Source organism: Chelmon rostratus, chromosome 1 (genome assembly GCF_017976325.1).
Source record: "Chelmon rostratus isolate fCheRos1 chromosome 1, fCheRos1.pri, whole genome shotgun sequence".
NCBI lineage: Eukaryota > Metazoa > Chordata > Actinopteri > Chaetodontiformes > Chaetodontidae > Chelmon > Chelmon rostratus.
In genome coordinates, this window is record NC_055658.1 from 13,493,915 (window position 1) to 13,508,498 (window position 14,584).

At 40.1% G+C, this 14,584-nt stretch overlaps 1 protein-coding gene across 1 annotated transcript in view; it reads left to right on the plus strand.

Moving 5' to 3' along the window:
- mettl15 (methyltransferase like 15) overlaps positions 1-14,584 on the plus strand; it is a 59,217-nt gene that overhangs the window by 1,840 nt on the left and 42,793 nt on the right. Inside the window, exon 2 of the mRNA XM_041936389.1 lies at positions 3,105-3,364. Within this exon, the coding sequence (XP_041792323.1) occupies positions 3,122-3,364 (243 nt within the window). The 5' untranslated portion in view covers positions 3,105-3,121. The remainder of the gene's footprint in view (positions 1-3,104; positions 3,365-14,584) is intronic.

Genomic DNA, 14,584 nt, shown 5'->3' on the forward strand with positions numbered 1-14,584 from the left:
TCAAGTACCTAGCTCGAAACGGAGTAGCTGGCAAGCTTTGTACAGCAATGCTGCGACAAAGTGACACAATGATTTTTACCAGGAAAGAAACAACTGAACATATTGCATTTAATGCTGAATTTACAAGATGGCACAAATGATAAAGATTTTACCTTAGCCATTTTGCAAAGTTTAGTAAGCTTTTTTTCACTTGACAACGCAATGTTGTGCGCAGTGTTTTTTGAGTGTGTTCACAAACATCTGCCAGTAAATCATCGAGGGAAAAAGTAATGAGGTAAACAAAGTTGAATGAATATGATTCTGATTTATGTAGGGAGTTTGCTGATGGTGTTGTGATGTACTTCATTTCACTAAAGTTCAACTTGAATCCTTTTTTATTAGTTGATTCCCCTATCATTGTTGATTCATAAACATTGTAGGGAGGGAGGGTGTGAACTAGAGTTTGGCGACATAGCAATCTTGATAGAGGATCGTGATACATTTGATTTCTATAGGCTTTGGACATTTTTACTAGATATGGTTAGATGTTCCCGCCTATCACGCATCAGAAATAAATACAACAGCAGCTAGTCAGTCTGAAGTTTTTGGCTTACATGGCCATTTCCTACTTATCAGCATTGTTTTAGCTAGCAGTGATGGATGTGAATGTGGATTTCTTCTAGAGAAGAGGAAAAATAATGAGTGGAACCAAGGGGTACAAAAAGCAAGCTCCTATGAGTCAACAATGACAATTCTCATTATTCATAAGTGCAACAGAAGGCAGACGGCATGATTATCCCTAACCCTAAACCTAAACTAACAAGCAGAACACAAACTTGTAGAAATGTGAAGTTGTCTGTCACTCTTCCTGCAGTAGCTTGCTGCCTTCTCTTAATCCACACCCAGTTTGTTTTACACAGTCATACTTTATGCAAAAGTGCTGAAAGTGAACTTGTGTTATCCTCCAAACCTGAGAAAACTGTTGACAAAAAGGGTTCACTCCATCAGTTATGTGGAAGTGGTTTGGATATCTCAAAAGCGACAAATCACAAACATGGTCTGCAAAATATACCGTCGCTGCTAACCAAGACTGGAAACAGAACAAATCTTTACCCTCACCGGAAAACCTACCTACCACACTCCATCCTTAGAAGGATGTTAACAAGCCTTTTAAGAGGCATTGACCCACTTTTGGACCCCAATGCAGTTTCAATACAGAGTCAACAGATCTGTAGACAATGCAGTAAACATGGCCCTCCACTTCATCCTCCAGCACCTGAAACTCTCAGGAACCTATGCCAGGGTCCAGTTTGTGAACTTCAGCTCTGCTGCTGATCTTTTAATACTAACTGCATCTACAAGTGGATCACAGACCTCTTGTCTGACTGAAGGCAGCATGTGAAGCTGGGAAAACATTTCTCAGACTCCTGGGCCATCAGCACCGGATCCCCCTAAGGCTCTGTCCTTTCAAACCCTCTGCTTTTCTCTCTGTATACCAACAGCTGCACCGACAGTCATCAGTCCATCAAGCTCCTAAAGTTTGTGGATGACACCACCCTCATAGGGCTCATCTCTGGTGGAGATGAGTCCACCTACTGGTGACCTGGTAAGAATAAGCTGGAGCTCAATGCTCTGAAGACAATGGAGATAGTTGTGGAGTACAGAAAGAACCCAGCCCCACCAAACCCATCACATTTTCTGACTCCCCAGTTGACACTGTGGAGTCCTTCTGCTTCCCAGGCACTATTAACACTCAGGCCCTCAAGTGGGAGCTGAGCATCAGCTCCAGCACCAAGAAAGCCCAGCAGAGGATGTACTTCCTGCAGCAGCTGAAGTACAATTTGCCAAAGAGTATGATGGTGCACTTCGACAGTGCCATCACTGAGTCCATTCTCACCTCCTCCATCACCATCTGGTACGTTGCTGCCACTGCCAAGGACAAGGGCAGACTGCAGCCTATCATTCTCTCACCCTCTCTCTCTTTCTCTCTCTCTCTCTCTCTCTCTCTCTCGAGAGAGAGAAGGTGATCAGCTGCAGTCTGCCATCCCTTGTCCCTCCAGGACCCTGACCCGTGCAGGTATGATTGTGTCCAAGCCTTCCTGCCATGGAGGTAGACTTTTTTAAACAGTCCCCCTGGGCAGGAGGCCGTGGTCCATCAGGACCAAAACCTCAGAACAGTTTCTTCCCATCAGCAGCTGACCTCATCGATAAGGCCCGGGGCCCCCACTGACACAAGCTCTTTTTAAAAAGAGACCTTGCAATACTGCTGTAAGTAAGACTCGTCTGTATGCTGGCTTTGCTTTTTCACACACACCCAAACAAAGCTGGTATAATGCTGTGTGTGATTTAATGATGCGTAACACAACAGCATTGGCTTGTAGTGGCTCCGGGTCCCCCATTTTACACATATGTCAGTTCGGCTCTGCTACTACCTCTGCTTTCGGCTTAATGGCGGAACAACGGCGGTGAAGTTTACACACCTGAATCAATGCGCTACATTAACGTGCTTCTCTTGGACTCTGCGTTGTACATTGCAAATATTCTGTAAAAATACTGTGAACTTTTGCATTCATGCACAAAACTGTACAGCACTTTCATTTCAATAACGGATATATTGTTCATATTGATTTTATTGTTTTTAGATTTCTTTGTATGCTATTGTCAATGTAATCTTTTTTCATATTTTGTTGTACTACATTTATTGTTATGCACAAATTAAGTGGATGTCTTGTATGTGAAAACGTCAATAAACCTGATTCTGATCCCTTCTGGAAACATCAAAGCTGCTTTATAAGCCTGCACCATAATTTCTGTGAATTTGCACTTACCAATATTTTTGGTCTGAGTTATGTAATTGCACTGTACTTACTTGTTACAAAGCATTACTGTATGAAACCACTTGTTATATATATAAACTTGATAACTATTCCAGATACTAGTAAAGTAGCTACAAACTTACATTTATTTTCAGATGAGCAGTCACCTGTCACTTAAATCCAACATCTTAAACTTTCAAAATACTCATCCATATTCAGCAGTGTTGCAAACCCTGCTCCTCTTAATATGCTTGAGCATTTTATGTTTCTGCTCATATTACCACATATCTTTGCTCTTATTTTCTCCAGAGATCAGTATAAGGATCATGATTTTCCACATGTCAGTCCGCTCCAACCCAATGTTACGGAAAACAAATCTGGCTGTGTGGAGAGCGTGGAGGTCATGGAAGTTAAGCCTGCACTCTTCTACAGTTTGTGCATCTTCTGGACCTGGTCCTGGTCCCCTAGACAGATCTGAGGAACTGTCCCCTGTTTCAACTGAAAAGCCTCCTCACACTCCTGTCATGCTTAAAGAGGTGCTTCAGTACTTAGACATCCAACTAGGTCAGGTAGGTTTACATCCTAATTATTTTTGCAAGCTTTTTGGTGTCTTCTAGAAAGTTAATGTCTGATTGTTTAAATGTTATTTTAAAAATGTCAAAGATTCATTCAGACCAAATGAGTGCTGTGTAAAGGAAGTATTCTAACAAAAGCAATTGTGTCATTTTAGTTCTCTCATATTACCATCATTGTCAATAGAATTTGTTCACCCACTGATGTCTTTTCACATTAAATAGTTTTTAGAATGTGTTCAGACTGTCATCAAATCTGATGTGTGACTAAATTGAATGTCTAGGACTGACTGCCCTCACTGATATTATGTGATTAGGTTGTATTTGTATTTTCAGGCATTGTGACCTGGTTTGCCTTGGTTGCTGTGGTAATGGCACAGGCATGCAAACTCATACTGTTCCTCTCATGTGTGTCAGAACATTTGAAACACCTATCAATGTCCTGCTTTTCGATTCAAAACCACCACTAACTACAGTCTCAAAAACTACAGCAGAGTGGAATCATCTCTTTGACAGCATCAAGAACATGATATAGGTTTTATTGCAGGGCTGTTGTATTAGTTTTGTAAACAAATACAGATACAAAATCATTCCACAAATCATAACACCTCAATAATATCTCATTGCTGTCAGAAGATAGCTCTTTAATGATCATTATTCTCTTGACCGAGATGTTTGTTGCTAAGGTAAAAATTCTGTTCACACACTATATAACAACTTGTTATAAAAGCACACATGAATTGGACAGGGTAACAGTAGCTTGGCTTTTACTTAATGTATGTACTACCAGGACAGATGGGCATGAGTCAAAAGCCTTCTGGTGTGGCAGGCAGCATAGGAGGGGAAGTGATGCCCCCCCCCCCCATATAATGCATGGTCAAGGCAGGTGGGGGCCATGGGTCAACAACTTAGTCAGGAATTGCGCCACTGTAAGGCTGTTGGCAGGACACAGGGTGCTGCGTCGCTCCTGCCTGAACTTTAGCACCTCTAAACTCCTCCGCTACCCGCCCATTTGCCAACTGTCCCAAGACAGCTTGCCAATCAGATGCTATTAAAGAACAGTTTGATAGATTTTGTTTTTTTGTACAGTGCATGCTGTAGACCTCACTTAGCGTGACGTTCTGTAGAAATGTTGCATGGTAACATTCAGAAGTCATATTTTAAATGCTGCTTCACTGCAGATGTCTTTTCATTAATTTTGTGATGACACATATCTGATGTTGCAGAGTCACTAGTTCCATAACCACAGCGACATTACAAGCTTATTCAGATGTTGACACATATTACATGTTCATATCGATAAATTATAACTCTCTATACACAACCACATGCTCCGTCAGTCTCAGTCAGGCAATCACAAATCTGAATTCTGTCATGAGTCTCTGACAGAGCTGCCATTTAAGCAGTCAAATCTGTGGTGGTAAAGTGATGGTGTCATTAACAGATCAGTTGCTGTGAGGAAGAAAACCTACCCTTGATTTGAGACAAATGTTGACTGAAATAACTGAGGGCAGTGAGATTAATAATTTGAATGGCTATTGTAAAATAATCACCGATACGTAATTGCTCTTGTCAGCTGTAGCAGAGTGTGTATGAATGGAGTACTTAAGCGATGATGGGTGTCAGAGCAAATACTGCAGTTAAACCAAAGTGTGTAAATGGAGCCTTTCAGTGCCCCGCTGCCTCCCACACAGGACGTCTGGCTGCAAATGTGTATGCAGGTAGCTAATTTGCACTGGTAGCCCACACTATATTTTCACAGTTTTACAAATGGTCATCATGCTTGCTTGTTGGGTAAGGATTGATAGTTTGTCATATTTCTTCATTGAACGCATGCATTCACTTAGCAAAGAAGTATCCAGCTTGCCAGTAATTCACTTAGAAGTCCAATGCAATGGCTTGGAGACAGTTTTCTTCCATTGATGGTTTGATATGTTTCTTTATGGAGTAGCATACTGGAGCAGGACTTAAAACATTGGGGGGGCATGATTTTTAGCCACACTAGCCGCGTTGCTTAAGGAAGGTAATATCTGTCAGTTGGTTCACCACTTTGGTTCAGACAGAAATATCTCAACAATTATTTAATGGATTACCATGATTTTTTTTACAGACTTTAATGTTTCCCTAAGGATGACTTTGATGATCCCCTGACTTCTCATCTAGCGCCTCCAGTAGTTCAAAATTTTATCCTGTGAAATGTCTCATCATCTATTAGATTGATTGGCACAGAATTTTGTCCATACATTTATGGTTCCCAGAAGATGTATCCAAATAACTTTGATGACCGTCTGACTTTTCATTTATCACCTTCGTGAGGTGATATTTGGGTTTTTGTGTGAAATACCTCAACATTTACAGGATGGATTGGCATTGAATTTGGCTAAGACACAGGTAGCGTTTGCAGAACCTGCCACCCCTATAAACTACAGCCAGCCACTGAATTAAATTTTGTTAAACCCCCCGACAACAACTTAAATTGAGTTTCAAAACTTGGCTTCAGTCAATCATATTAAGCAACAGTACTAAATTCAATTTTGGCTCTTAATATAATGCTTTCAAGCAACCTCCTCTTCAACCCTTCAGCTTGGTAATACTCCTGGTTAAGTACAAGAAGCGTGCTGAAAGGGACGAAGCATGAGGAGGCCTCCACTGGCGCAGGCTGCTTACGTAGGGGACCTCCTCTAGAATAGATTAATGAGCCATCAGCTGAGAGTCCAGGGGAAAAACCCTGTGCTGCTGTACAAGGAGAAACGAACTGCCTTCTCTTACATTTCAGTCTCAACACACTCCCCCTTGTGGAATTAATGACACCATAAGTGTGAAACCTACTTTTTTGGATCGATGTCACAGTCTTTGAACAATCAGAATATTTTTGAACAGGATTAGGCAAATAATAACTATTGGTTGGACAGCTGAATATTTGTCATTGTACTTTCTGATCTGTAATGCATGGTGCAAGGTAAATCCTTGACATTTGCTGATGTGACAGGAGATTTATTATTGTTGTTGAATTACTGACATAGTTTTATATTTTCTAAGACAAATTAAAGAGTTATATTTTTGGCATACACATAATTATTTTGCTGAAAAGCGAGCATCACCCATGGCATCGTGCCAGCCATCCAGAATCTCCACATACACACCTCATCCTGTTCACAGTGGCTTGTGGTTTCTGTTTAAGTCTTAGTTTAGTTAGTTTAGTGTTGATGTACTGTACATTAGAATTAAATGATTAGTCTGCAGAATTTATTTAGGGTCAACTATGTATGTAACATGACCTCTTAAATCCTGGTACACTTCCCTCTTTACTACACAAATCTAAAGGCAACAACAGTGAATAGTAAAAAAAACCCAAGACCACTAGAGCACTAATATTTTTATGTCATCATGAAAGAAACTGAAGCATTAATGCCAGCTTTATGTAGAAAGCAGGAGGTTGCCAATGTGGAGCTTGCACACCATAAATAGCACAAACCAGGCTAGACTCATGATGTCAATGGAAATCTAGTACAAACATACAGCAAAACAGGCAAACCACAAAGCACAGGTGTTGTAGCTTGTTAAGGCCCTGAACCACAGCAGACTTAGTTGAGTGCTGCATTTTTCACTTCCCCTGTTATTTGGGTTATTTGGCTGGCTGTAATTCGGACACATGAAGAGGCACTATGTTCTATGGATAGATGACCACAAAACACTCCACCAGCTGCTTCTTCTCAGTGCTTTTTTTTAAAATTGCATTTCTAGTTGCAACATGGAACGTAGACCATGAAAAAGTAGTGTATAGCGAGCGACATGAAAGAGTAGCTAAGTAGTTACCATCCGTTCTGTCATTTCCACTTTTTTCATTCAGTGTGGTTTTGTAGCATTGTAGTTTATGGAGGTTGTCAAGGAGGAAAAATGCATCAGTGTTTGATCCAAGTTAATCCAGCATATCTAAGTGTGCTCCTCCAGATTGCTAATGTCAGCACAGGCTAGTTTTTTTATCAGCTTGTAAAGAGGGGCATAGGTAGGGTTAATATGATCTTGTCTCTACATAAGTTTAAAGTCTTTTTGGGCTGTCTGAGGTGAGAAACTACTCTTTAAATCCACAGTCCATGGTGCACATTTGTGCAAGACTATTTAGAAAGTTAATATACAATCTATAAAACCTCTATTGTAGAACTGACAGGCAGCAATTGAAGGAAGTTTAAATAAGCGTGATATATACTCTCTTTATGATCTTTGTGGGCGCATAGGCTGCAGCATTTGAAATGTGCACAGTTTCAGATAAAAGGTCTTTCTTTTGTGACCTTTATCTGCATTTCCTTACTTATATTCCCAGCATCAGCCAGGTGAAGCGCTGTTGTGAATACAAGCAAAGGTGTAATATGATCTTGTCTCTTCAAATTAGTTAAAAGCCTTGCAGTTGCTGTTTGGGCCATGCAGCTGAAGTCAAGAAATGCCTTCCGAAGTAAATAACAAGTACAACTGAGTTACAGCAGTTAAACCCTGACTTTGTCTTTATATCTATTCTTTATGTAAATATCATATGTAATACAGCTAAGATGAGGGTTTTAGAAATTGAGTTTTATTTACTTTTATAAAAGAATTTGAAAGTTTCTGTCAGTGTCTACTCAGACAGACAATCCCTGATTTTAGTTTTAAACCCATTTTAGTTTTGTGGATATTCATTTTATGAATATCCAAATAGTTTATTGTAATGTTTTATTTTGTCAGCTGTAATCAGTTGTGTATTTGTAGATACTAAAATGTGATTTTTTTTAAATTGTAGAACTGTAGAAAATTGGCATTTTATTTATATTAGTCTGACAACACATGTTGAAGTCGTCTTGTAGTCGTCCTTTAAAAAGGTCTAGCAGCTCAGACTAACTCATCGGTCATATATAATGCACAGAATAAACATTGTCTGTATTATCTGGAACAAACAATGTATTGTTTTCTCTGTACTAAATGTGCCACCACAACCTCTTCTGGGTCTTTTGTGTTTTTTCTTTTTTTTCTCTTTACACTCCTTTTTTGGGAGCACTGAGTAGTGAAAGAGGAGGCTGGTAAATAATTGATCCTTGTAATTAAACACTCCAGCCAGGGATGCTGGGGCTGATTGACGGCCAGATATTAGGCCCTTGTCTCGTAAGGTTGCAAGTTTAGTCTGAGGTTATCAGTGGCCAGAAGAGTCTTTCTCCCTCCCTGCCTCATTACTTTCATGAGTAGAACATTTCATAGTGGAGTGGTGGGTGGGGGTGTGGTGTGAAGACAGTCTGGGACTTCATTAGCCAAATGGGGTGCCTCAGTCTACAGAGCGCCAAATCGTTCAGCCTTGCTGAGCAGACAACCCGTTTGTGGGTGCTTCACCACATTGTTATGTTAGAGTTGTTTCAGCCCTTTCATCTTAAACATTCTTCAGCTTTAGGTTCACCTGAAAAACAACTCAAACAAATAAAACAAGCCTTCTTGCACCTACCTGAGCAGATGGTGTCATAGCTTACCTTCCTCTCATCCTCCAAACTATATTTGTTCACTTTTCCAGTTTTGCTACGTTTCTTACAAAGCTGTATATCATACAGGTTTACAGTACAGTACATTGCCCAATAAAGCTTAAATGCTCCCCTAAAAGTAAATACTTTCCCAAATGTTGCACTTTATTAACTTTTGATTCAATTTGCTGTGACAACATTGAGTCTTTATTTATGTGTGTGTGTGTGTTTGTCTGTGCGTGTGGTGAGTGAGAGTGAGAGTGAGAGAGAGAGAGTGTGTGTGAGAGAAATCTTTTTACAACTGATGCATGCACATAACATCAAATAACAGTGCATGGCACAGGGGTAAACTGGAGGAGAGAGTGCTGCTACAACATCAATTACAGAGAGTCATATTTGCATATGGCTTTAATAACAATTATTGAAATTGTATAACTCTATACTCACATGCATCCAATATTGCTAACTTAGTAAAAATAAACTGGAACCATTCCTCGATGCTGAATTGATGCTATTACAGCAGGTTTTATTGCAATATTTACATTTGTTCCTGGTGTGTGAGTGTGGGTATGCTAATCAGATACATGCCCTGTGGACAGCTGGATTTAGATGACTCATTCCTGCAACACATCTTCAATTGGTGTTTGTGTGAGGTCCAACTGCATTATCTCCGTGGTCTGTCTTTCAAATATGTTCCAGATAATTAGATGACAAGACATTTATCATTTAGTGTAGTTACTATTTATCACTGTTAGGGTTTTTGGTACTATTTATATTTATTTATTGCGATTTTAATTCCTATTTTTCTGATGGATTCCGTTTTTTTATCAAATGATTCCACCTCTTGTCGTACTAGTAGACTGTGAAAATGTGCTGATGGCAAACAATGCCTTTACTTTCAGCTGATGTAGACTAGCAGGAAGGGTGATTTATCATAATTGTTAAGATTTTTTGGTGTTCTATTTTGTGAAATAGCAAAAGAAGATTATATTGCTATGCCCTAGCATTAAGTGATTCTAGGCATTCTCAGTACAGCTCAAAGATGGTGCATGTCTATAGGTTGCTGCAGTAAATGGTTTGTCATTTTCTCTTACATGAAATTGTGTTTTAACAGCAATCTCATTTTGCTGTATCACTGCTGTCTACTGTAACACTTAGCCACGCTTACAAGCTCTACTACCATCCATATTGTAAACATTAGAGATGTGTGGTGATGCACGTGTAAGCCGTGATGTAGATGAAAGTGTCCTGATCAGCAAATACCAGCCAGCACACACTTGCTTTCTGTGTAATATCATCAAAGGTGCGGCCCATTGCACAGAAGCGATTTGTGAGCGCTGCTTACACACAGATTGCGAATTGTGGCAGCATCACATTTCAGAAATGACCGTTGCTCTCAAATTGCAGATATATTTGCGAGTCTTGCAGGGCTCTCACTTGCAAGTATGGCATTTGTTGTCATGGTTGAAACAGGTCATAATTAGTGAAAGCAAGTGATTTCACATTGTAAATCATTGCTTTCATGTTGCACACATGTTCAAATGGCCCCTGGCTCAACTTTTGGCACAGAGCATTGCAATGTCATCTGGAAAGGTGCTGCGTTGTGGAGTCACATAGGTAAATTTTTACTCTTTATATTTTACTGTACCTGATTGTTGAGACGGAGGAGAAAAAAATGAATATCTTCAACTTGCTATTTGTAATATACCTCCAAATAGCATCAGAAACATGGATGTTGTGGCCAATTTAAACTGATGGTGATTTAAATCCGGTGTGATATACACTCTCTTACTGATTTTCTTCAGCATGTGTTCCTGCATCTAAATGATCTTTATTAAACTGCCATTGCACCTTTTCTGATAAAAGTCAGTGGCAGTGACCTTATCTGTGTAACCAACATTATCTATATTCCCAGCAGCATCCAGATGAAGTGCTGTTGTTCTCAGCTGGAGTGCTCCCACTCCTTGCCTACTCTGTTTCCTGACTAATTTGGCAGGAAAAGAGCATGTCCGCTCGACACTACATGACACTGCTGACCTAAACCAGTAACAGAAGTTTCCTCACTTCCCTCTCACTGTTCCAACACTATGTCCACCTCCACAGTTTAACCAGAAACTGGGGCTCCCTGACTTCCTAGAAACTATATAACACACACCTCACTTAAAATGTATTTCATAAGTATTTGCTTGGTTGTTCTTGAGCCTCAGATTAAATCCCATGAGGTCTGCCTCATAGTCTTGTCAATGCGCCACTCTTAAACTTAGTGCTTTAGAGGCCAGATGTGCTTTGGCTGACCTTCACCTCTTGCTGATGAATAACTGAACAAAATACATGCACACTTGCAGAAGTGCTAGATATAGTACATTTCAGCCTCGCTGTATTAGCAGCGTCCTGCTGACTGGCATCCCTCACACACAAGCTTACATACCCTCCAGGCAGCCTAAGGCTCCTGAGACTGACCACTACCCCCCAAAGGCTAAAAAGACTGATGTCAGTGATTGAAAGCCCCGCGCTCACTGTTGGTCTTTTGTCGGAGTGGCAGCTCAAAGTCTGACCTTTGGTAGTTTCCACCTTTACAAATGACAGATCTGTGCCAGCCCCTTAAGCTTAGGGATGGTCAATATGACCATAAAGATTGTGAGACAACTGTCATCCATTAAATGTCATAGTTGCTGCCTAGTTGCAGATCTCTGAATTGCTGCCCACGTCTCTGATTTGTAAGATCTTTCCACGAGACAACTGTTAAATGCTCTTAGCAACCACACCTTCCGTGTTGACTGAAAGTGAAGTCAGTGGCATGGATACGTCACTTACTGCTGATTGGTTAGTGCAAAATAATCCTCCCTCCCAAACAGAAGCCAACTGACATGAACATGATGTCAGATAAGGAAGTGGATAAAGAAGTGAAACTAACTGCCTGATTAATAGGCTACTACTACTAGCATCACCACCCACTGACACAGAGGCAACCAATAAGGACAATACCAACCAATATAAGAGGTTCTGGTTTGCCGACATTATGCATAATCACTTTTGTAGCTTTAACTACACTAACTGTGATGCACTTTGTGGCTTTTCCATTCCCCCCACCTCTTTAAAACTGGCACTGTAGGTACAAAACCTTGGATGATAGCACGTCATAGAAAGGGCCAAGGCAGCTTCATCAGTACATAGCACTACGCTATGAAGCTTCTCTCCTAGCCCCCCCCCCCCCCCCCTTCACCCAAACCATGTCCACTGTCCCCACCCCATTCCCTACTTCCTTTCATTTCATATTGTATTGTCAACCCAGTCTTCAAACTACGGGAAGCATCTTCTTAAATGCCTCTAGATGTCTTTTTCCTATTACCATGCCTTCCACCACGAAGACTTCATTTAGCTCGACTCCTCTTTGCACTCCCTAATGGACTTGGCCCTGTTCTTCTTTTGTCTTCCTTTAGTACCATGAAATTCACCTTCAGGAGAGAAACCCATCTTTCCTGATGCTTCTTTACATTTTGTGAATATAGTTAGATGATTCCACCCCCTCTTTTCAGTTTCTCTTCTGTTTTCTCTCGGGCTTTATATAGTTTGCATTGTTTCCTTGCCGCACCGTATTGACAGTAGTGTCACACTTAAGATAAATCTTTGAGAGCAGTGAAGAAGAGCAATGAAGCACGTAATCATTTTGAATAGATTCAGTGCATCATTTTTGACCTTATTTCTTGTTTCCTGTTAAAACAAAGAAATAGCCTTTTGGCGTTTCTGTCACAGTTCGTGGCATTTCCTATCCACTGGAAGTCAGTAGGCTATATTTTGTATTTTTGCAACTATGCATTTGTAAGCATGTGAAAAATAATGGCACATCAGGGTAAACAAACAAGTTTCCATTATCAGTAGCAATGGTCCTCTTAAGAAAAAACACAGCATTGGTAGTTCAAACTGCTTAAAACGGCCTATGTTTACATTCGTGCTAAAGCTTGACGTAGCATGACATGCAGGGCAGCAAAAGGTTGTCGGGAGGAGTGGCATTATGTAGGGTTTGCTTCGACAGTTGCAACCACGCTTTGCATCTTCTCTCTTACCCACACTCAATGTTGCTTTCTTCGTGAAAGTGATCTTTTCCTAACATTATTCTAGTAGTTGTAGTCGTATAAACTTAACCATACCGTCCCCATAATGACTGTGATCTGCCTCTAATTACAACCGAGGGATTTTTGTTGCTTAAACTTAACCATGCCTTCATTGTCAGGGCAGCAGACCAGGAAATTCTAATGCTGCTCATTTTTTTTAAATAGTTAAACACATCTTATTATTTTAACACGCATCTCATCATGTTTATTGACGCTTATAGCGCATAGCAATTGTTTCATACAGACAGAGTAAGTGAAGGTGAAGGTACAGTTACAGCTGTTATGAGCCAGGGAGTGAACGTCTACTTTTTGAGGATAGATGATGTGAGTTGATGCTGGAAATTGTGGTAGTGCCGTATCTCAGTGCACGCCCATCTACGGCAACGTATATCAAGACTCCACCAGTGTGTGATTTCGCATAAAAAAGGATGGCGCAGAGTGTCCTTCCTACACTTCCCTTTCTCTTTGTCCAGTTGCAGTGTTTTAAGACATTAAAAAAAAACTACAATTAAATTATATAGGCAAAAAGACTAAAAATTAGCTATACCCCTGCACTCTTATTGAAAAATCCACAATCTCTGAACATGCAAATACTTTTGGTGTCAGACATTCAACTATTAGACATAAGATGTCTCATACTTCACTGAAAAGGCCATTCTCAATGTAAGTGCACTGGAGGATTCATGTTTCCACATCACACTTGTGTATGTTTCACCCTGGTTGACGATTGGCTCCCAAAATAGTTGTGACGTCACAAAATCGAGGTTAAGATCTGAGATAAGCACAGAGACGGTTTCCAACTTCAGCAGATGAATGTGAAAACAGCCATCTAGTGTCAAACTGCACATACGTCATTCTGCATGGTGAAGGTCAGACAACCAAGTAAAGTTACAAAGCAAAACACAATTTTAAATGAATGAAGGCTTAAACATTGCAGCAGTAAGTTTCATAATTAATAAAATAATAATATCTGAGTTTGTTAACCAAACGTCAAGTACAATGCACAAATATTGTCCTCTTGGATATTTACAAACCAGCTCAGTTGTGAAAATTGTGATTTGACTAATCACAGTAATGAGGAGGATTTCACACACTGCAACCCTCTTGCCCCTATTTTCAACCCTAAACTAACCTGCTAGACTGTGGGAAACATTAATGTGATTATCATGAATGACTGTCTCCCACAGCTACGCAGCACAGAAGTGAGGCTGTAGTCTCGGCTGATGTAAGGCTGTGTATCCTCGAGCCACTGCTGAGTGTACAAAAGAATCTGTTTTTTGTATTAGTACATACAGTTTTTCAAATACATTTTTGGTATTATAACATTATAGTTTATTCCAGACGGGCTGGTATAGGAACATTTTGAAAATCTCTCTTTGTGTAACTATGTTATAGCTGGCTCAGGACCCCCCTGATATATGACACTGTTATAATAAATATGATCATTAAACATTGATATTGTTATAAATAAACACATACATATATATTTAGGGTATCTTGCACTGACTGTAAAGTAATTTTTATCAGTCACTGGACCTTTGTTGTAATGCATCTACAAATTTGATGATGATGATGTTACTCACAGTAATTAGCTTGTTAAGTCTGCATTGTTAAGCCTGTGTCTGCAATTA